At 54.3% G+C, this 21,972-nt stretch overlaps 3 protein-coding genes across 3 annotated transcripts; all 3 read left to right on the top strand.

Annotated features, from left to right (window-relative positions):
- Positions 1-662: 662 nt before the first annotated feature.
- OST1 (Dolichyl-diphosphooligosaccharide--protein glycosyltransferase subunit 1) lies at positions 663-2,244 on the top strand (the record flags this gene model as incomplete). Its single annotated transcript, XM_037315982.1, has 3 exons — positions 663-1,006; positions 1,061-1,912; positions 1,965-2,244. The coding sequence occupies 3 exons, from the start codon at positions 663-665 to the stop codon at positions 2,242-2,244; spliced, it is 1,476 nt and encodes a 491-aa protein (XP_037185476.1).
- Positions 2,245-5,755: 3,511 nt separating this feature from the next.
- On the top strand, positions 5,756-6,842 carry LSP1 (Sphingolipid long chain base-responsive protein LSP1; the record flags this gene model as incomplete). Its single annotated transcript, XM_037315981.1, has 3 exons — positions 5,756-5,829; positions 5,883-6,405; positions 6,456-6,842. 3 exons carry the CDS (start codon positions 5,756-5,758, stop codon positions 6,840-6,842), a joined length of 984 nt encoding a protein of 327 aa, XP_037185475.1.
- Positions 6,843-17,585: 10,743 nt separating this feature from the next.
- On the top strand, positions 17,586-21,662 carry NIK1 (Histidine protein kinase NIK1; the record flags this gene model as incomplete). The annotated part of the gene is made up of 4 exons (XM_037315980.1): positions 17,586-18,423; positions 18,476-18,508; positions 18,565-21,161; positions 21,222-21,662. 4 exons carry the CDS (start codon positions 17,586-17,588, stop codon positions 21,660-21,662), a joined length of 3,909 nt encoding a protein of 1,302 aa, XP_037184371.1.
- Between the last annotated feature and the right edge of the window lie 310 nt (positions 21,663-21,972).

Raw genomic sequence — 21,972 nt, 5'->3', positions numbered from 1 at the left:
GTCAATTATACGTGTTCGGAGGGCTTGAAGACCGGTGCCTATGCCCGGGTCAGATGGCGAGGTATCTTGGATGAACTCCAGCATCTCCAGGATCTTGGATAGGGTGCCTGACACAGCACCCATCCCAAACTCCGGAGCTCTCGGTGTGTGACGTGGAGCAAATCGCAGCTCAACCACAGCGCAGAGAGAAGCTGTTTGCCCCACCAATACCCGAAGCCAATCGTCATTGGAAAACAGGTGCCCCGCAACGCCAAGCGAGAAGCAAGCTGGAAAGTGTCAGAAAATGTCGTTGAGGTGGACGGCCAAAGTGTGGCTGGAGCTATGCTCTCTAGCCTCAGATTAGAGATGCTGGCCGCGTGGCCTGCCCCCGGAAATGTGGCAGGTGCCAGAGGACGGGCCCGACCTGACTGGACCTGGCGGGAGGGACTACCGGACTTGCATTGACCCGAGCCGGCGGTTCCCAGCTAGACTTGGCCCGTGCGCGCCGTCAAGCAACGTATCCGTAAGCTTTTGGCTGGGGGTAGCTGTCTCAGGAGCCAGATCATCAACTCGGCAATGGAGTGAAAGCCCCAATTGCGCCTCAACAACCGCTATTTCCCATTTCTGATTCTCACTGCCGGGAGCGCTCTGTAAATGAGCATCTCCCTCGACTTTTCCACATCATGAGAGCCTTCGCCATCGCCGCTGGGCTTCTGAGCCTGCTCTCCCCAGTTGTCGCAAGCTCCGCCGCGGCAGACAAGTCGGAAGTCAATCAGCCATCCACCTTCAAGCCGCCTCAGGTCTTCAAGAACGCCAATCTTGTACACATCATCTCCCTCGAGAAGAACTACGTCAAGGAGTCAATCAATGTCCTGATCGAGAACATTGATAAACAACCTCAAGATGAATACTATCTGCCATTCACCCCCGACCAGATGTCGCGCGTTGGCGGCTTCGAGGCCAAGGATAGGAAGGACCCCGAAGCTGGACCCTTTGCTGTTGACGCTGTTGAGTTCGATCCTTCGAGGTCGGTACAACCCTGATCCTTCTCGTGCCCACCATTGTGCTGACAGCCTAGCAGCGAGATTCAGTACTACAAAATCAAGCTTCCCGCGCCCTTGAAGGCTGGCGGCCAGCAGACCCTGAGCATCTCCTACTACCTCCTCAAGGCCTACAAGCCCCTACCCGCCGCGATCGCCCAGGAGGAAAACCAGTTCCTTGTCTACGACTTTTCAGTGTACGCTCCCTCGGCCTACGTTACGACGAAGCAGAAGACCGAGCTCAAGTCACACTCGTCCAACATCCCCGATTACACCAAGCTCCCTGGCAGCGGTGACATCAAGGAGTTCCCTCAGAAGGCCGGCTCGAAGCTCACCTACGGCCCCTTTGACGAGAAGCCCGCCGGTGCCGTCTCCAAGGCCCAAGTGCGATTCGAGTTCACCAAGCCCGTTACTCACGTCTCCAAGCTCGACCGTGACATCGAGGTCAGCCACTGGGGAGGAAACGTGGCTTTCGAGGAGAGATACGAGCTCTACCACCGCGGCGCGAACCTGTCCAAGCTCTTCAACCGCGTCAAGTGGCAGCAGTCGCAATACTTCAACCCCAACACCTACGCTCTGAAGGAGTTGCGCTTTCCCCTGAAGGTTGGTAGCGCCGACGCCTATTTCACCGATGCTATTGGCAACGTTTCGACGTCGAGATTCCGTAGCAACAAGCGCGAGGCTCTCTTGGAGATCAAGCCCCGCTACCCTGTGTTTGGTGGCTGGAAGTACCCCTTCACAATCGGCTGGAATTCCGATGCCAAGAACTTCGTCCGCACCGTTGAGGCCGGAAAGTACGTTGTCAATGTGCCTTTCCTCGAGGGACCTAAGCAGCCCGAGGGTATTGAATACGGCCAGGTCAACCTGCGCATCCTTCTCCCCGAGGGAGCCACGTAAGTAACATGGTAATATTCCTCATGCGAGGGCCCGCTAACTTGCGAATAGGAACGTCAAGATCTACACCAGCATTCCCCAGTCGGCCATCGCTGACTCGGCTGTTGGCGTCCATCAGACCTACCTCGACACCGTCGGTCGCACCTCTGTTACCCTCAAGGCTCAGAACCTTGTTGACGAGTTCCGAGACCGCGAGGTGATTGTAACATACGACTACTCGGTGGCTTCTGCTCTGCGGAAGCCTCTCATCGTCTTCGCCAGCATGGTGTTTGTCTTTGTTGCGGCTTGGGTTGTTGGTGGACTGAACCCTACAATCGCGAAGAAGAAGTAAAACAGACTATAGACCTCGGAGGCGGCTTTTCCTAGCATTTGTACATTATCATCAGACGGCATCTAAAAGCAGATGGAACGGATGGCTTTAGAGAATCATGATTGGACTGGCACACTAATGTTCGCGCTGAGAGACAGTTGACCGCTGTCATTTTGAACCTGTGTGGAAGGGTACCTTTTCCCTCAGCAAATATTATGGGTAGGGCCTACGCCTACAAGATTAGCTCTCGGAAGGTCTGTCGGGAAAGTCTTCGAGAAGTCATCCCTGCTGCTTTTCCTACAAGCCGCCGGGGAGATGCAGGCTGACGTCGCGGGCTGACCAAGGTGTTTGCGGTGAAGACGGAGTGTGAGTGGATCGGCTGGGAAGATCAGATCTTAACTCTGCTACTAGCGATACAGAGGGCACTAGGAGGTCATCAATTAGACAGTCCCACCGATGGGATCGTCAATGGATTCATGGGGCAGGAAGTCCAGGCTCGTCTGCACTACACTGGGTTGGATCCGTCGAGGTTTTTGGTTGATTTCTTGGTTGATGTTTCTTGCTTTCACTGCAGGACGAGCTCGCAACGACTGTAACGGTAACGGTCACTGTTCCCGTTTCTGGGCGGTTTCCGTATTCACTCAACGACAGCCCGGCTCTGGCCAGCTGAGAAAGTCAGGCTCTCAGAGGAAGCTTTGTTTGGTTTGAGGCCCTACACGATCTGTGACTCCAAACACCAAACTCTCTGCAACTTAGACCTCTCTCTTCTTTTCCCTGCCCTCGTCGATTCCAAAATAAAATCCAACTTCTGACCTTTTTTCGGGGACTCTTCTGCTAGGGCGACTCGGCGGGACGTCTCACGCGGATCAAACTCAGGTGGGGAGACCCTGGCTGCTGCACAGCGGTCTGGACTGGACTGCTGGTGAATGAGGCGGCGCCAGTTCTAAAAAGCAAGGATGGCAGGCCCAACGCTCGATGGTCCCCCGCCGCCGTCGCTGCTGATGGCGGCGGAATGGAGCAAGGGTCAGAACCAGGGCAGCTGCGCCCAAGAACCTGGAAGCAAAGAGCAGCAGAGATGCGCTGAGCCACTTACCACAACTGCATAATACGTAAGGTTAGACGGCAAGGCCAGCCAACCAAGTTGGTTCCTTGTTCGCAGCACGCAGGGTTTTCGGTGAGGGCCGTCCTTTTCACTTTGTTTCCCGGGCCCGTCTGAATGCGAGAGGGAGGGGGGGCCATCCATCCATGCTAGAGTGGGATGGATGACTGACTTGCTTCGCCTTGGCCCTGAGTCCCCTGACATCGTTGACTAACCAGCACGCACTTGTTAAGGCACACTTGAACGGGAGACGGGAGATATGTGTCCAGGCCAGATCTGTGGAGGGGGGATGAGTAGGGAAATCATAAAAGGCGGCCCGTCGCCCACACCCCGTTCCAGCCTGGTGCATCGTATAGCCTGACACTTACGCAGAAGAACATTCGTTGAATCTTCTACCCGCATCTATCGTCTACCACTTACCACTTACCCGGCTCTACCTATATTGGAGTGGCCAGCATAACTAATACCAACCTACCCACGCTCTTCCTAGTTCAGAGAACTGAACATCGAGCAAGTCACACAAACAACGCATCACAACTTAACCAACTTCGCCATCTTTACAGTCGACATCAAGATGTGCTTTGGAACCGGCGGCCGCAAGCACTACTACCACGAGGAGGTCATCCCCACGAGATACCACCACCACCACCACGGCCATCATCACCATGGACACCACCATGGCCATCACCACCACCACTCGCCCCGCGCAAGCTACACGAGCGTGAGGCGTTCGTATGTCGCCAACAGCCCGCGAGTCAGCTACGTTGAGCCTGTGGTCTACGAGCGAACGAGCCGCACCTACCGCCGAGATTAAATTCAGCTTCAGCCCTGGAAAAGAGTAGCTCCGCGGGAATGCGGATGGACGAACCTTGTTTTGGGCGGGGGATTAGACGAGCTGCAACGGAGCGGCATGATCGTTTCGAAATGAGAAGAGACGGGACGAAAAAAGTTTATTACGCTGTCTAAGCCAGCATGAGCGACAACGCAGCGCAGCGCAGTACAGGCAGCGATGGCGTCGGTCTACTTGGGAAGACACTGGTGTTGGGTATTTGATTTGCCGAGCTGGCGACTCGACAAAAGACTCGACGGATTTCACAAGTCGTCTGAAAGCTGGGCAACATCATCTCGACTGGGGGCACGGAGTTTGTAATGTAGGATTCATGGCGTGTCTTCTTTTTTTTTTTTTGCGATACTTGGGTCGGCATGAATGTCACGAAATATCTATGTTGTATGAATCACGGTTATGGTCTTAGCCTTTCGGCAGTTCAATTTCTAGACTCTTGAATAATAACGCATGAGTGCTCAAACCGCGACAAAATGCGCAATCCAAACTGATCTGTGATGGCATCCGTGTGGGAGAAACCGCAAAATGATCGTAGGCCAGGGACGAGCACATTCAGGCGGCTCCCAAGCCGGAACGCTGCATCTGACAGGCCCCAGCAATCGGGACGCACAACACAGTAGAGTGGGAGCATCTGCGGGCGGTTGTCAGCCGGGAGCCGTGATCGTGGAGTGATCACTCCGGCTCGACGGGCCAGAATTGGAGAAGTGGAGGAGGATGGTGATGAGGGGACTGGGAGGGGCAGGGAAAGACCCTTTTTTCCCGAGGTGTCGCCTGGGTCCCCCGTCACCGCCATGACATCATAGCGCGACCTTCCTAACCCTTTGTCATCACCATCATCATCATCATCGCTGCACCTCTGGAGAACACTACGCCGAGGAAAAAGTGCAGAAGGTGCATGCGACGGGCTGGCGCGGCTCGGCTTTCGTTAAAATTGGCAACTATCGAGCTGGCTGCGTCGGCCAGCCTGATCCCATTCCTCCAAGGCTCCTCTTAGCTACTCCTAGACAGCTTGACAGCACAGTTGGTGGATGTGCGCTGGATGCCTTCGTGGCCCTCTTGATCCCAATATGGCTAAAGCTTAAGCTAGAGCTAGAGCTACCTGCTCTCCGGTTCCCCTCCTTTGGTGAGGCAGGCCACCTGCCTGCTGCAAGATTATGACATGACTGTCTCACTCGGTGCCCTTCCCTGCCGAGTCAATCGCCGAGGACCCTGTTCCCCTTCTTAAAGTCTCCCTGATACCCTTGTTGCATCGCGGCTGTCGTATCCTACACTGCAACTTCCCTTCCTTAACGGCGCATTATTCTTGCTGCATACTTCCGATCAGAAAGGTCCACACGAGTCTTGGCTCTCAGTATCCGAAGCTGCCATCCCATCGAAGAGCCTTCCTTCCCCAGTCATAGACGCGCATCCCAACTGCAAGGACAAGGTTCCATCTTTCCAAATATCTAAAACCGATCGTGGCTTTGGCCGTAGGTGCTGCGTGAAAGAACAGTAGGACGCTCCGGGTTATCACCCAATCGTTCCTATTCAGCTGCCATCATGTAAGCGATGTTGTCTCCCAACAAGCCACCAAAATCAGTGTGACCACGATGCGTCGTTTCTTCTCCTCCCGCAGCGAGGAGTCTGAACTCCCTTGCGGAGTGACGGCTATCACGTCCTCTCCGTGCCGACTTCCACTCTCAACTTTCTTCTGCTATCATGCTAACGCCGCAGTAGGAACCGCTCTCTCTCCATCCGTTCCGGCCACCGCCGCAACGGCTCCCAAAACACCTCTAAGCGAACTGGCTTCTCCTTCAACTCCCTGCGCGGTAACGTCCAGCCCGAGCTCTCACGAAAGCTCTACCGCCTCATCAAGAGCGAGAACAACCTCATCACCGCTCACGAGACCGCCGGCCGCGAACGCGTCTCCATCGCCACTCAGCTCTCCGAATGGGGCGAACAGACCAACGATGAGGCCATCTCTGACATCTCTGACAAGGTCGGCGTCATCCTCAGCGAGCTTGGCGAGCAGGAGGACCAGTATGCGCACTCCCTCGACGACTCCCGGGGCGTACTGAAAGCCATCCGCAACACCGAAAAGAGTGTCCAGCCGAGCCGTGACGGCAAGGACAAGATTGCCGACGACATTGCGAAGCTGAAGATGAAGGAGCCCCAAAGTGCCAGGCTTGTTGTGCTTGAGCAGGAGCTCGTTAGAGCCGAGGCGGAGAACTTGGTCGCTGAAGCTCAGCTGAAGAATATCGTAAGTTTGAAGCTCGGCGATGTCTCTCAACTTGTACTAACAACCCCCAGACCCGTCAGAAACTGAAGGAGGCGTATGAGGCCGAGTTTACCGCCACCATTGAGCGCGCGGCAAAGCAGATTATCCTTGCCAAGCATGGTCGACGTCTCCTACAGCTACTTGATGATACCCCTGTCGTACCCGGCGATATGCATCCCACGTATAACCACGGTCAGCAAGCGCGGCAGATTCTGAACGATGCAGAGGACGACCTCCGAGACTGGTCACCAGACCAAGACTTCACCCCTCAGACCGACACCTTTTCTGATGCTCAGACTAAGATTCATGACGAGGACGCTAGGATCGTTGCCAGCTCAGTGCCTGGGGAGAAATCACACGGCACCGACAATGCTAGCATCTCGAGCAACGGTACTAAGCAAACCGAGAGCGTGGCTTGAGCATGAGAACGTGGTCGAAGGATGTTATTGGCATACATTTTCGGTATCCTAGGGAGTTACTGGAAGGATGGTGGACTTGGGTGCTTGATGCTGCGTTGTTTTATGTAATACCATCGATACGGCCGTCCTTCAATGATTAAATGATAATGCGAAGTAATCGTTTCTCGATGTAAGGTGTTGTCGTCCACATGATGATGGATGTGGAATAAGAGCTCAAACCATAAGATCGAAACGTAAGACTCTACACGACTAAACCATTTGTCAACTTGATCGCCATCTGCCTTATAATGTTTTTAGATCCTTATGAAGAGCTCCGAGTAAGCGGAAGACGCCACGGGGTCTTGGTTTTTACTTTACTTAATACGGCCGATTCTCGCCAACATCTAGCTATCCCTCGTGTGTGGATACCAAGCGAGGGATATGCTTCAGGGGGTCTTGAAAATAAGAAAGGTCACTCTAGCCGTAAGATTCATGTTGTAAGAGCTGTTGATACGGAATCCACTTCATGCCGTTGGTTTGGTCTTGGTGGAAATGTTTTCTGCCATGAGCATGTGGAGAGATCGTGCTGTCGGCTATATCATGTTGGACGGGTTGTAGACGAGAAACTAGAACAGACACGACGATACCTCTGATCGATGCCTCTTCCCGGGCTAGGATGGAAATAGGCAACTAATTGCATCATCCTTTGACGGGAAAGGTGATGGAACGACGAGCGGTGAGCTACAGCAATGGTCACGAGGGCGCAGCCCCGGATATTCGCGACAACGCCGCCTCCGGTACAGGAGCCCATGTGGATGGAAGCATAGAGATGGAAAGGGTGGAGATCTTGATAGTCTTGGTCCAGTCGAGATGCTTGAGTTTTAATAAAGCTGCCCCCAGGCCAGGCCATCCACGGAAAGCTCGTCTCTCAATGAGATTTAGAGCTGTTGCGCCCCAGAAAAAAGATCTTCCCGCAGTCTCTGAGAAGACTGCTTGCCCATTATGGTGAATGAGCAAACGTTAAACGTCCTATCTAGCTTTTTGACCAAACGTCGAGGCAGAGGACGGGTTAGGGTCGTCCTAACAAGAGAAACCGTGTTGGACGAGGACTGTTTCCCAAGCAGCTCAACCAGCTCCAGCATCTCATGCTTATCTGAGTAGGCAAGTCCAGCGTAGTATAGCATGCGTCGCAGAATCGGAATTGGGGTAAACCTCCTGAACATTCGAGGTCCCCGAGCGATGGATTTATACTCGGAAAATCTGGTTAAGGTGGATTGATGCAAACTTGGCATCCCCGGTCCTCGAGTGATTCAGGGGTACGTCTCAAACACCCATGGCTGGCTGCTCACGCAGGTTACCTGGTGATGAATTCATCATTTGGCTCGATGATAATAGAACAGATCATTATATACACTATCTTCGCCTAGTCTATGTATTCTGCGTTATATGACCTAGCAAAGTGTGAAGTCGACTGACGTTCATTGCAACCAACTCGAACTGGTTCCCGACGGCAAAGGAAATACACCGGAATCGGTGAGTCAGAGTCATAGACGGTTTATTCCAACTCATATCTTATACTTCCGAATGAACCCCTATCTTTTCATGGATATAAAAGTCAATCTCCAAACAGAGTCGATAGACATGTTAGATTGCGATGCCACGATTCGCAAAAGCACGTATATTCTCCGGGCATCACGACTATGAAATCAAACTGAACATGAGACGTCATAAGTGCTGGCCAGTTGATCATGTAGTTAGATCCCTACAGCATGGTTGGAAAAATGTCTGGTCGCGGAAACAGTGAAGTTTGATGCCGAATAACACATGTCCAGTCTTACAGTGCTATATCACAAGACACCAGAGACCCCATCTCTCCACACACAACCGCCTTGATCTGTTTCATGTAACTGTCGTATTTGAAGGAATGTTCCATTCATTGCCACATGAATTGAGCGTGTACTGACCTCATTAGCTTGAGTTGCTCTGATAAAGAGGCCTCCTGCAGTCGCTTCCCGAGAACCTTGTTGTTGGCCGTGTTCCCAGTATCTCTTCAGGTTGACATGCCATCGATCTTCCCAAGAGTCAAGTACACGCAGTGGGGCTTTCTCATTCTGTCCGCAAGCTTGTCATTTATTTTTTTCGAGATCACAAATAGGCCCCATGGGACTAAACCCGATGCCATGCTTCATACAAATACCCTTTGAAGCATCCGAGCTTCCTTCAATGACACCCGCCGTGCAGATGAACAACGCCTGAGAACCGCAGACTAACACCGACGTTCTCTATCTCAACAGCTGGCATGTTCCCCCACATTGTAACTCTTCGTCACTGATGAGAAGTTGGAACTGGGCTGAGATATGAGAATGCTTCTCTGTTATAGAATCTTATTATGAGTATAGTGACATTCTGGCGAGAGCCACACTCATGCGCAACACGCGCTGCGGTGGCTGCATTTGAGATCAGCCTAGGTGCTTGGGTGTTCTCGGGCATGCTGGCACGCGGTGGTTCCTTGCAGGTGTATTGCACTTAGCTGAGCAAGACCAATGGTCGACCGTAGATGACAAGGTCACGAACTGAATCCTGCGGGTTCACCATGTAGTACGTCGCTAGGCACGAGGGCAAGCGGCAGCCCACCACGCGTCCCAAGTCAATGGGGCAAACACAAACACAACTATGTTCCATCAACTGCCGTGCAATGGTACGCAATGAAGATTGCTCGCCCTGGTAGGGTGAGCTCTGATAACACAAACACGCACCAAGAGCAATATCACGGTAGCTTGTGAAATGGTGCATCACATGGACGGTAATGATGGCTACTAGATCGGCAAGGGGCACATACCACACCGATGCGTCGTACTCGCGAAGCTCCAAGCGAAGGCGAAAAAGCCTTCTCGAAGAGAAACCCGACACCCCGAGACTGTCACAAGCGCATGAACGCACTCAATGGTGCGGTGCTGTGGGATGGTTCTCGATATGCGGCCGAGGAAGCTTCGCGGAGCCAAGTTCCGGAGCGACTCCACCTTACGGCCGTCAAACGGTCGTCGACGTAGACTTTCAAACGGCGGGTTGGTGCCCAAGGGAGCCGCGGGACCGGCCGGCACTGCGAGTCTCACAACACACCCCTGCCTGGTCCGACTTCAGACAGAACGAACGAGGAAGAGGAGGAGGGCAGAAAGCAACTTTGTGCTGCATGTTGAGGTTGCCAAGGTTGTGCCGCCGTTGGCGTTGAGGGTATCGCGAAGTGCAGCCAGTGCAACGCCAACCGAACCATGCGCCGTGCGCATGTGAAGAAAGAGCAACACGTCACCAACTCAAAAGTGCTGCGCGACCCTGTTGTAAACTTCAGACTGAGGCTTTTCAAGACATATTGCGATCGTACCCCCTCCCTCTGGGCTTGGTCCTTCGCGGGGCTGCCGGTGACGGGGTGGCTAGCTCACGTCTGCGCAAACGCATGTGTGCCAAGCCGGTTTGTAAGCCTCGGGAATCCTGGGGAAGTCGGGTATTCCTGGCCAGGGCCCTGAAGCCAAAAAAATAAAAATAAAAGGCTCTGGCATGTCAGATATATATTTTCTCCGAGTACAGCTGGAAGCTTCCCGTGTCATGAGCTATCGGTTCTATGACGTTATACGGGGTAGACAATCGTGATGGCATGCGATAGCGCGCGATTTGTAGCGAAACTACACGTTGCCTGATGGTTTGCGTGTGGAGCTGGATTGAGTTCAACTTCCGGGATGATCCCCCGTGCTTGGGCTCCTGGGTCGTAATAGAGCGAAAGCATATAGCACGTTGAAGCTTTGCATTGGATCAGGGCCCGAGGTTCGGAAGAAGATGAGGTCGTCTCAGACTCGAGAACCATAGAAACGGACGAGCGTCCGTAATAACAGACGGGACTAAGAGCAGCCCCGTTCAGCGTGGACCCCCTTTTTTTTTTTTTTTCCTAGTGCAAAGGATGTTTGGGCTTCTGCTATTGGCGAGTAACGACCGCCGCCGTGCTCCGATCGACGAGAGCTTGACTCGGACCACGACGGTGAAGCTCTTTGGAGTTTGTTCCGCTGGCCAGCGTCACTTGACAAAGATGGAGAGCTCCCCATCTTTGCCAAATCAGGCAGTATGTAATGCATCCCAACGTTGCATCACACCCCGAGTCCTGAAACCTCAGAATCCACGTGTGCTAACACGCAATTCGAAAATCCACAGACCGACGATGAGTATTTCGACGCTTAGATTTTGACGGGACGGATGAGCCAACTCTCTAGGGCAGTGGCCTGCTAGCTGATGAAGCCACAATAGTTCCGAGCGACGTCCGATGGGTTCCGGCCGGGCAGCCCGTATCTCCCCAAACCCACTGAATGTGAATAAAGAACCTGCCAAGATGGTTCACGACGACCGCCGCAGCAGCGCAGCAGCAGCAGCTCTGCTCGACATGTGGGTTAGGCGCTCGAACCGCATGTTGGTCCTCGATATTCTGTTGTCTCGCCGGGCGATGGCCCACAGCTGCGGGAAAAGAGGCTGGGTAGCGTGACATTCTGCTCCAGACAACCTCCTAAACAGCAACGTCTCCCAACGGTTGCTGGCCAAACGGCTCCCTAGCACCAATGAGACCCCGGCGCCCCTCTAAAGATGGTGAATGCAACGAGCAAGAGGTTAAAAGCGACCAATCAGCTACGGAGTAGTTGAGGCAGGCCTAATATTCTCTCCAACCGGTAAACACCGACTCAACGGGAGGCCTGGCAAGTGACCAGTCACCGACACAGAAGATGCAGGCCGAAGCGGTGACCGGCATGTAATCCATGGCCAAGTGGGCGTGGGTTGCAGTGGCAAGCCAGCCGAGCCCCCCGATCTCATTCCAGGGGACCATTGTCTTCATCCTTTCACTGGACGAGACGAGCGGGGGGAGACGAACGCATCCGTGATCCAGAAAAAAAGTCTGTACAAGTCCTAGCGCAGTGGGCAGAGGAAGCAAAAGAAATGGTCCCGTTTCGTGGTCCACGGAGTAACCGCTTCCCAAACTATCTAGCACCGTCTCGCATGGCGTTCGACCCATTCTTTTTTTTCTTTTGATCATCTGTCAGAGACTTGTGGCTGGAGGCGGCTTTGCAGGAGAGTTTTTGTCGAGAACAATGCTGAGGCTGCTCGACGGGATGCGGCTTGGCGGACGGCTAGTGCGGAGGTGATCGCACCCTTGATTTCACGACTCACGAGTTGGGAGCGTATTGGCCGAAGCGCCCACACGAGTCAATCGCCGCTACAGGGTCTCCCGTGGCAGGCTGGAATTTGATACGTTGTTCAGCCCAAAGGCCCGGCATCGTGTAACCGCAACCCGAATTCCCAGCCGCTCAAGTCCGGCGGAGACAATGCCCAGGTTGGAAGTCTCCTTCTTGGGGCCTGCCATGTGGTCTGGAGGACGCTTCGAGGCGAACGTCCTAGGAGGCACCTGGTAAATGAATGTATTGATAAGCTATCGCTTGTAGAGATGGCTTCGATCCTGGTGGTTACAGCCGACTTCTAAGGAGGGATGTCGTCACAGATGGCTGCGTGAAGCAGAAGCAGCTTATCTGAGAATCCGTAGCGCGAAGGCTATTAGCGCAGCCCGATGCTGTCGATCAACATTGGAGTCCACGCAAGATGGCAGTGCTCGTTCACCGGACCAGACGTGCTTGGATCCGTAGCATGATGTTCAACTCTGCTCGGAACTAGGTTTGTTGCCGTGTTCCTTTGACTTGCTTCAAATTGTACGTGGGGTACTCGTACGGATTGAGCCCATGGTCACAGGTTGTACACAAGCTAATTGACCCATGGTTTCGTCCAGTCATCGTGAACGGAAGACGTCCGATAGACCAAGCGCCAGCAGCAACGCTGGCCACTCGTCTAGTGACGGTGAGAACTGACAGATGGCGGATACCGCTTGGCTTGGTTGACAATTCGGTCGGCTGAAGGCTGAAGCAGACGAAGCGTCGGACCATAAGCCACGGCTAACAGCATATCGGTATCAGCTTCCAAGAAGCCCCCCCATCAAGCCGCGACGTGAGGATTTGGTCTGCATTAGCTCCTGTCGGAAGCGGTGATGTAGGAGTTCTCGGTCAGTGTGTTGCTGCTAAGAAAGTCAATCTGGCGTGCATGGTGGCAAGGCGCATCGAAATAGGGGTTCAGCGATATGGTCCAGGCGCTATCCCGCCTCTTTTTCAGCCAGTTCCTGAATGGATAGTCTGGGTGAGTGACAGACAGCCAAGGTGCGGGAACGCGTTGCGGTAATGGGATGGTCGGTGAAGTTCCAGACTGAACTGGACCGCTTAGACAAATGGGAGGTGTGTGTGTCTGGCTCAGGGGATTGTGGGTGGTTGACGGCATTGTGAGGGAGATTCCGATGTCGTTACTGGCATCGACCTCGTTCCGATGGGATTGTTAAACAGGTATCTCCCCGGGCTCGGGTTGGGAATGGGAATACCCTTGGCGGCCGCGACGGTCGAGTCAACCGCGATTGGACCTGAGGCAGGGCGGTGTGGCTCAGGGCCGAATCAGATTAGCGACGACTAGGACCACAGTGACGTCGGCGGCTTGGACTTTTCGGCAAGCGGCAGGTATCCAGTATCACGGTTGAGATGTTTGGTCGGAAGTAAGGTAAGGGAGCGGTGGGAGGCTGATTAGGTTGTCTCGGTTTGCGAGGGTCGGGTATTGAAAATCCACGACCTGTGAGAGCGTTTCTGGGGAAAAGTTGACGAGCGGGGGGAAGAGAGTGACTTCGCTTGGACGCAGCGCGAGCATGTTGCAGGAGTTGCAGCCGTTGGCCGTTGGCGGGAGGGATGGGATAGCGAGAGATGGGGGTCCTGTTGACGGCGGCGGTGATGGTGGTTGTCGGGATGCTCGTTATGATGACAGGTCGCCAGCTGAACGGTTTAATATGAAAGGATGAGCGTCGCGAGGGTCTTGAAACGGGCGAAGTTGGCCATGCTCGACGATCTCAGAACGGCATTTCAGTTTGGTCTCTTTTGACAAGTGGAAACCTTGAAGATGACCCTGACGATCGGAAGAAGGATTGACTGAGTTGTGACGGCGACGGCATCCCAGGGCGTGAGGCCATCTCGTCTGTCGTTCGTTATGTGTTGGAACTCTGTTAGTGTCAGGGTTAGTGTTAGTGTTAGCCCACCACTCTGTTAGACTCTGAGGAAAGAAAGCGGGTGAGCGGGCGGGCGGGCGGCCAGTCGTTTGCTGGCTTGCCGGGGGCAGCAGTGCAGCGGTAGCGGCGCGCGCACACTTTGTCTATTGCTACATCCGGAGATAGAGAACGAGAAGTAAAAAATAAAGACAAAAATAAAAAATGGAGCAATTCTTTTCTTATTCCCCCTCCTCGGTTTCCCTTTGCTTTTTTGCTTTCGTTCCTTCTCCCGTTTGGATTTGGGCGGAAGGGAGAGAGAGGACTGGGAGAGTGGGATGGGACGACGGGAAGCAAGACCCGGACCCTGCGCGCTTGCTTCCATTCCTTCCCATTTCAACACAGTTCCAATTCACTCTCACACCCTCAGACTTCAGACTTTTGTCTGTTCAGGAGTCCACCGCGTGCTTCTGAAGCTTGGAGAGGAGGTGACTGTGCGAAGGGGTGCCCGTCTTCAGCGTCGCCTACTGTGCGGCTACATCGACGTTGCTCCGTTCCTTCGCCAATGCCCGGCATGCATCGCTGAGAGTGCGAGACCCCTCCATCCATCCAACCTAGTCCAATCCGATGTGCATCCAGGTGTGACGGGTACCAGCAGCCCGACTTCGCGTCCAATGCACTCCCACTCGGCGCACTCCCGGCTGGCAGCAGCCGTGGCGGAGGAACCGCATATGCCGCAGGCAGGCAAGCAGGGCACGCAGGCACTTAGCCAGCCAGACAGCTGGTAAATCGTCAGCGCCCTGCTGGCTGGATGGACATCCCTCTTTCCCCGTCTGCTGTCCTGCGATCGAAGGGGGAAAAAGATCTCGATCCCTTCGTCATGTGCAGGATTCTGGAACTGGTTCCCACTGCTTGCAACCAGCTGAGTAGGGAAGGCTTGGTTTGTAGACGCAACCAAGTACGGGCAGTCCCTGGTACGCCATGTGACAGCCCAGCGCCAGGCTTGCCGTACGCTGTACGGACTGCCTCTAGAACCTCTGGAACACTCTGCACCCGCCTCTGGAGTCTGCGCAGCTGCAGAGTGCGCGACGGGAGAGAGATGGACTGGACTCGACGGGCCCCGACCAGGGGCTGCAGCGGTATGGCGGTGCAGCTGGTGGAGACGGAGCGAGGGGTGCAACGCAACGCTACGCTGCTCAGATGCCTGCTGGAAGACTGCACATCGCAGCACATGGGACGCTGGCACTGGCTGCTCTGGATGGGGGCCACCAGGAGCCTCCCGCCGTCAACAGCCTGGGAATGCTACCTTGCCTCCCGTTGCCGTTACCAATCGATTCCCCTTGGGGCTCGGAGAGAATGATGCTGCCCTCGCAGCTCAGTCGCGACCCCGAAATGCAACATGGCGAGTCTCGAGACTCGAGTTAGTTTCCAAGTCCCCCAAAAGCAGCAAACGGCCACGAACCCCCTTTTTTCAAGAAAAATTGTTCTCAAAAGTAACTCCACAGTGAGGAAATGCGTTGGTTTTCCCCACACCAACGCGAGAGAAAACGGTTCCAATCCATACGCTAGGCCGTCTCGGGGGACGCTCCTGCAAGTGCCCAAGCAGCCACACTGCGGTAGACACATCAGCGCATGCGCTGACAGACCGGGATGACAGTACATGTGGTGCCACCCCTGCTAGGTTATCCAAAGTACTGCTAATGTCTTGCCATCTCTCGAGCAGACGCGAGATGCTTTGCCTTGCCCTGTCTGACCTCAGGTGCACATACATGGGCCCTTTCGCAGTCTCGACATCCGCTTGAGTGATGGGAGACGACAGGCCTGACACAAACGACATTGCGGGCAGACGAGCCAGTCGCCAGTTTGAACAGTGGCAACGGCCGACATGCCCCGATGCGTTTTGCTGGGGCGGCCGGACGAGCCAGACGGGGAGTAGACTGCTTCAACGGCCTGCACTAGCCTCTTCCCATTCATTTTCGAGACAATATGCCCATACGGACTGGACACTACCGGCTGGCATTGGCATTAGCATTGGCGTGAGAAAGGGGGGAGGGGAGCGGTAAGAAGATACCTACCTTACATAGGACGGATGGGATACACTGGGCTGGACCATTGGCAGGAGCCGTCGGGTCGGACAGGCTGAAGCACAAGTCGTGCACGGATGGGCTATCAGCTACCAGCTCTCAAAGATGTATCTCGCCGTGATGTCCTGGAGGTGAATACTCTGACGGTACAGGTACCTCAAGTCGCATCACGAGAAAAATCTCAGGGCAGCTCAGGCTTGGAGAGGGGCTCACCAGGCTGGGCGAACCAATGCCAGTCGCCAGACAGACTGGGCAACCGGGAGAAGCACACAGGAGACCGCTAACAGCGCTTTCCCGGGCGTCGACGCTTGTGCTGCGTTAGGAAAAAATATCGATCGATCACCATTCGTATTCCATGTCGCCGTGGAAGGAGAGCGAATTGTTGTGTCCTCAGAGAGGCTCCGGCCACCCTTGCCGGACCACGCTCCCCCCACTTGGGCCGATCTTATTCGCTGGATGATATGGACACCCGTTCGACTCAGAAAGTACCCGTAGCTGCAGTTTTGGCGTAGGAAGGTACGCAAGGCTGGACAGAATGGTGTTAGCGCTGCGCTGTTCTCCCCTCTCATTGGAAGACGGCTGCTCAAGGCAGGTACCTGCGTAGCCCCCCTCTTAGGTAGACCGAGTGTATCCCGCCTCGGAAACCTACTCGAGGTACAACTACATGATAGCGCACCTCTTGGACATGAATTGTCCCGGTATGCTGTACAGATGCCAACCCTGTGCCGCACCTTCAAGTGCTTGTCCAACCAGCAGCGGCATTAGCCAGACCAGCGCCAGTAGGGAAATTCGGCCAGAAATACACTCACTCAGTGGTGGCAGCAACAGCAGCAGCAGTATCCGTACTCTCACCTACACCCGCACCGTCTCTGAGGTTCGCCTCGTCGAACCAATCCTCTCTCCACCTCCCACAAGCCCCCCCTCCCCTCGCCTGCCTATCCCATCCCACCCCAATCCCTACATCCGCCCTCCTCTCCATCCGCTGTGGTATCCGTTTAGCCCCCCCTGTTGCATCTTGTTCCGCCTTATCTCCTCTCTTCTCCAGTGCAGTGGTCCTTCCCTCGCTTTGGCTCTTTGCGACCTCTAGCAGCAGCTCGTCCTATCCGCCTGACCATTCTCGGGGCGTGTCTACTCGCCATTTGCTCGCCTCATTGCTTTTTCAACTCACCCTCTTTCTTTCCTATACCGACAAACCCACCTACACCAACTCCTTCCCTCGTACTTTCTCTCACATAACCTACCTACCTCCTACCTACCATCCCATACTTTATCCCCATCAGTCCTTCCTGCACCACCACAGACAAGAGCGCCATCGTCTAATACGCGGCGAATCAACGAGATTCGGGCGGTGAAAAGACTCTCGCCTATCCCACCACACCTCTCGCTGCTGTATTCACTTTGGTTCCCGGACTTGACCAGAGCTAATATGCTGCCGATTGCTCACGACTCCTCCTGAATCTATACCCGCCCCGTTCCTTTCCCACCGAACTCCCCTCTGCGGCCTCCCCTCCCTCGACCGCAAATACCTTTTCTCCACCAATTCCTTGAGCTGTCTCTCTCTGCTCAGCTTGTAAACTGTACAGAAACAGGATGGTCGACGACTCTGCTTTGGCCGCCGCGGCGGCCATCGTGCAATCCCTCGCCGCCGACGGCTCGACACCGATGTCCCTCCCCTTCAAGGCCGACGCGCGGATCGAGCTCCCCGGTCGTGACACCCCGGCGAAGCGCAGTCTTGAGACCGAGTTGGCCAAGCTTGCCCAGAGAATCGAAAAGCTCGAGAACAGAGCCCACGCATCCGTCGCTTTCCCGGAAACACCCAACGAGGTCCACGATTCCCTGTTCGGCGACGACTCCGAGGCCACATCGCCATCATCGTCAAATAGCCGTCCCATTCCCAGGCCAAAATTCCAACGCGAAGGTACCGCCTCAGACGACCCAAGCCTCGCAGGCAGCCCGCTGACTGACGAAGCCTTGGAAAGCTTGCAAGAGAAGGTACTTGATCAGGAGAAGGGCATTTCTAGCGCGAGACAGGAAATAAGCAGTGTTAGCGCCCAGCTTCTCGAGCAGAAGGAACTGCAAGAGCAGGCCTTCTTCAAGATCGAGCAAGAAAGAGTCGCTACCTTGGAGCGGGAACTATGGAAACACCAAAAGGCCAACGAGGCCTTCCAAAAAGCCTTGCGGGAAATCGGTGAGATCGTTACAGCTGTCGCACGCGGAGACCTCTCCAAGAAGGTCCGCATGAACACCGTCGAAATGGACCCGGAAATCACTACTTTCAAACGGACAATCAACACCATGATGGATCAGCTGCAGGTATTCTCAAGCGAAGTCTCCCGCGTCGCCCGCGAAGTCGGAACCGAAGGTTTGCTCGGCGGTCAGGCCCGCATCGAAGGTGTCGATGGTACTTGGAAAGAACTCACAGACAACGGTATGCATGCATCTCAATGCAGTCCTTAATGCATAAGCTAACCAGACGACAGTCAACGTCATGGCTCAGAATCTCACGGACCAAGGTAAGTCGTCGATGACAATGGTTTTCTCGACATGTTCCATCTGACAAACTGCGCAGTGCGCGAAATTGCATCGGTAACCACGGCTGTCGCCCATGGTGACTTGACCAAGAAGATTGAACGTCCTGCTCGTGGTGAAATTCTGCAACTGCAACAGACAATCAATACTATGGTGGATCAACTCCGGACATTTGCATCTGAGGTCACTCGCGTCGCCCGTGATGTAGGAACCGAGGGCATACTCGGCGGACAGGCTGATGTTGAAGGCGTCAAGGGCATGTGGAACGAATTAACAGTCAACGTCAACGCTATGGCAAACAATTTAACGACACAGGTGCGGGACATCATCAAGGTGACGACTGCCGTCGCCAAGGGAGATCTCACTCAAAAGGTTCAAGCGGATTGTCGGGGCGAGATCTTCGACCTCAAGTCTACTATCAACTCTATGGTTAACCAACTTCAACAATTTGCTCGGGAAGTCACCAAGATTGCCAGAGAGGTCGGCACCGAAGGCCGTCTCGGTGGTCAAGCCACCGTTCATGACGTCGAGGGAACTTGGAGAGACCTTACTGAGAACGTCAACGGTATGGCCATGAACTTGACAACGCAAGTTCGTGCCATTGCCAAGGTCACGACTGCCGTCGCCAATGGTGATCTCACAGAGAAAATCCGAGTGCCTGTCCGCGGTGAGATTCTTGATCTCAAGAACACCATCAACACCATGGTTGACCGTCTGGGCACGTTCGCTTTCGAGGTCAGCAAGGTCGCGAGGGAAGTCGGCACTGACGGAACTCTGGGCGGACAAGCTCAGGTCGACAACGTGGAAGGCAAATGGAAAGACCTCACAGAAAACGTCAACACCATGGCCTCAAACCTTACATTGCAGGTCCGCAGCATTTCAACCGTCACACAGGCTATTGCGAATGGCGACATGAGCCAGAAGATCGAAGTCGAGGCTCAGGGAGAAATCCGGGTTCTCAAAGAGACCATAAACAACATGGTTGATAGGCTTTCTAATTTCTGCAACGAAGTGCAGCGAGTAGCCAGAGACGTCGGCGTCGACGGCAAGATGGGCGCACAAGCAGACCCCGCCGGCTTGAAGGGTCGCTGGCGTGAGATCACGACGGACGTAAACACCATGGCCAGCAACTTGACAACTCAAGTGCGCGCATTCTCTGACATAACCAACCTGGCGACGGACGGGGACTTCACGAAACTCGTCGAGGTTGAAGCTTCTGGCGAAATGGACGAACTGAAACGAAAAATCAATCAGATGGTGTCAAACTTACGGGATAGTATCCAGAGGAACACACAAGCTCGTGAGGCGGCAGAGTTGGCGAACAAGACGAAATCAGAGTTCCTGGCAAATATGTCTCACGAGATTCGCACACCCATGAACGGTATTATCGGCATGACACAACTCACCCTCGACACAGACTTGACACAATACCAGCGAGAAATGTTAAATATCGTCAACAGTCTCGCCAACAGTCTGCTCACGATTATTGACGATATTTTGGACTTGTCCAAGATTGAGGCTAGGAGGATGGTCATTGAGGAGATTCCGTATACTCTGCGTGGAACGGTCTTCAATGCTCTCAAGACCTTGGCTGTGAAAGCCAACGAGAAGTTCCTCGACCTCACGTACCGAGTAGACTCCTCAGTACCCGACCATGTCATTGGCGATTCGTTCCGTCTTAGGCAGATCATTCTGAACCTGGTCGGCAACGCAATCAAGTTCACCGAGCATGGAGAGGTCAGTCTCACAATTAAGAAGGCCGATCCGGTGGTTTGGAAGTGCAACCCCGACCAGTATGCCATTGAATTCGTTGTTACCGACACGGGTATTGGCATTGCGGCCGACAAGCTCGACCTCATTTTCGACACGTTCCAGCAGGCCGATGGATCCATGACTAGAAAGTTCGGCGGCACTGGACTTGGTCTATCCATTTCGAAGCGTCTAGTGAAGCTCATGGGCGGTGACTTGTGGGTTAAGAGCCAGCACGGTCAGGGCAGTGAGTTCCACTTCACATGTCGCGTTCGCCTGTCAGATCTCGGCGTCGAGTCCATTGAGAAGCAGATCAAGCCCTACAAGGGTCACCAAGTTCTCTTCGTCGACAAGGCCCAGACCTCGTACGGCGAACAGATCCGGGACATGCTTCATAAGATCAGCCTGCAGCCCGTCGTTGTTCAGTCGGAAAAGGACCCATTGCTCACCGGAGTTCGAGACGCTCAAGCGATGCCATACGACGTTATCATCGTCGACTCCATCGACACGGCTCGCAGACTCAGGTCGGTGGATGACTTCAAATACCTGCCTATCGTTCTGTTGGCGCCTGTCGTTCACGTGAACCTCAAGTCCTGCTTGGATCTGGGCATCACGTCGTATATGACGACACCATGCACAGCAGTTGACCTGGGCAATGGCATGATCCCTGCCCTCGAGAACCGCGCCACGCCATCGCTTGCGGATAACACGAAGTCCTTCGAGATTCTGCTTGCAGAAGACAACCGAGTCAACCAGAGGCTTGCAGTCAAGATCCTCGAGAAGTACCACCACGTGGTCACCGTTGTCGGCAACGGTCTTGAAGCCGTCGAGGCAATCAAGCGGAAGAAGTTTGACGTCATCCTCATGGACGTACAAATGCCCATCATGGTAAGTCCCGGAATTTCTATTACATGTCTATCTTGATTGCGAGCTAATCCCACCCGGCAGGGCGGCTTTGAGGCAACTGGCAAGATTCGCGAGTATGAGCGAAGCCTTGGCTCGCATCGTACCCCTATCATTGCCCTGACAGCCCACGCCATGATGGGTGACCGTGAGAAGTGCATCCAGGCCCAGATGGACGAATACCTGTCCAAGCCCCTGCAGCAAAACCACCTCATCCAGACCATTCTCAAGTGTGCTACCCTGGGGGGTCAGCTGCTGGAGAAGAACAGGGAGAGAGATCTTGCTCAACAGTCCAGGGTTAAGGCCACTGGCAATGAGCAGCCTCAGTCTCACCTCCGCCCACCTCTGGAGAACCGAGCCTTTTCATCAATAGAACCAATGACAGGGCCTAGTCTGGCTAGCCCGTCCTTGGTCACGGCGGATCAGGAGGATCCCATAACTAGGGCACGTAACGGCCTTTCCGACTCGCGCAGCCTAACAAGCTAACTTGGTTTCTTGTTCGTGCGCGTAGCTGCTGCTGAGGTCACATAGTTCCTAACTGGGATGTGCAGGGACAGGCTCAGAAAAAACGCAAGTGGCGACCCGAGTAAGCCAAACGAGTAGCATCGTTTTACGAAGCAATACCCAAGAAAGATGGAGGAGCATTGGAGGATGGATGCAGCACCTGGACGCCGCTGCTTGCTCATTCTATCCGACACATCTCTGCCATCACAACTATTTTACGAGCGGCACGACTCCTTCAAGCAGCAGAAGGCATTTCAAGACAAGAAGAAGCACTGTTTTCGAGTTTCGTTAT

This window comes from Colletotrichum aenigma (assembly GCF_013390185.1).
Source record: "Colletotrichum aenigma strain Cg56 chromosome Unknown KSG_Cg56_contig01, whole genome shotgun sequence".
In the NCBI taxonomy this organism is placed as follows: domain Eukaryota; kingdom Fungi; phylum Ascomycota; class Sordariomycetes; order Glomerellales; family Glomerellaceae; genus Colletotrichum; species Colletotrichum aenigma.
The sequence above is the reverse complement of the archived record's forward strand: the minus strand, read 5'-3'. Positions and strand labels throughout refer to the sequence as shown.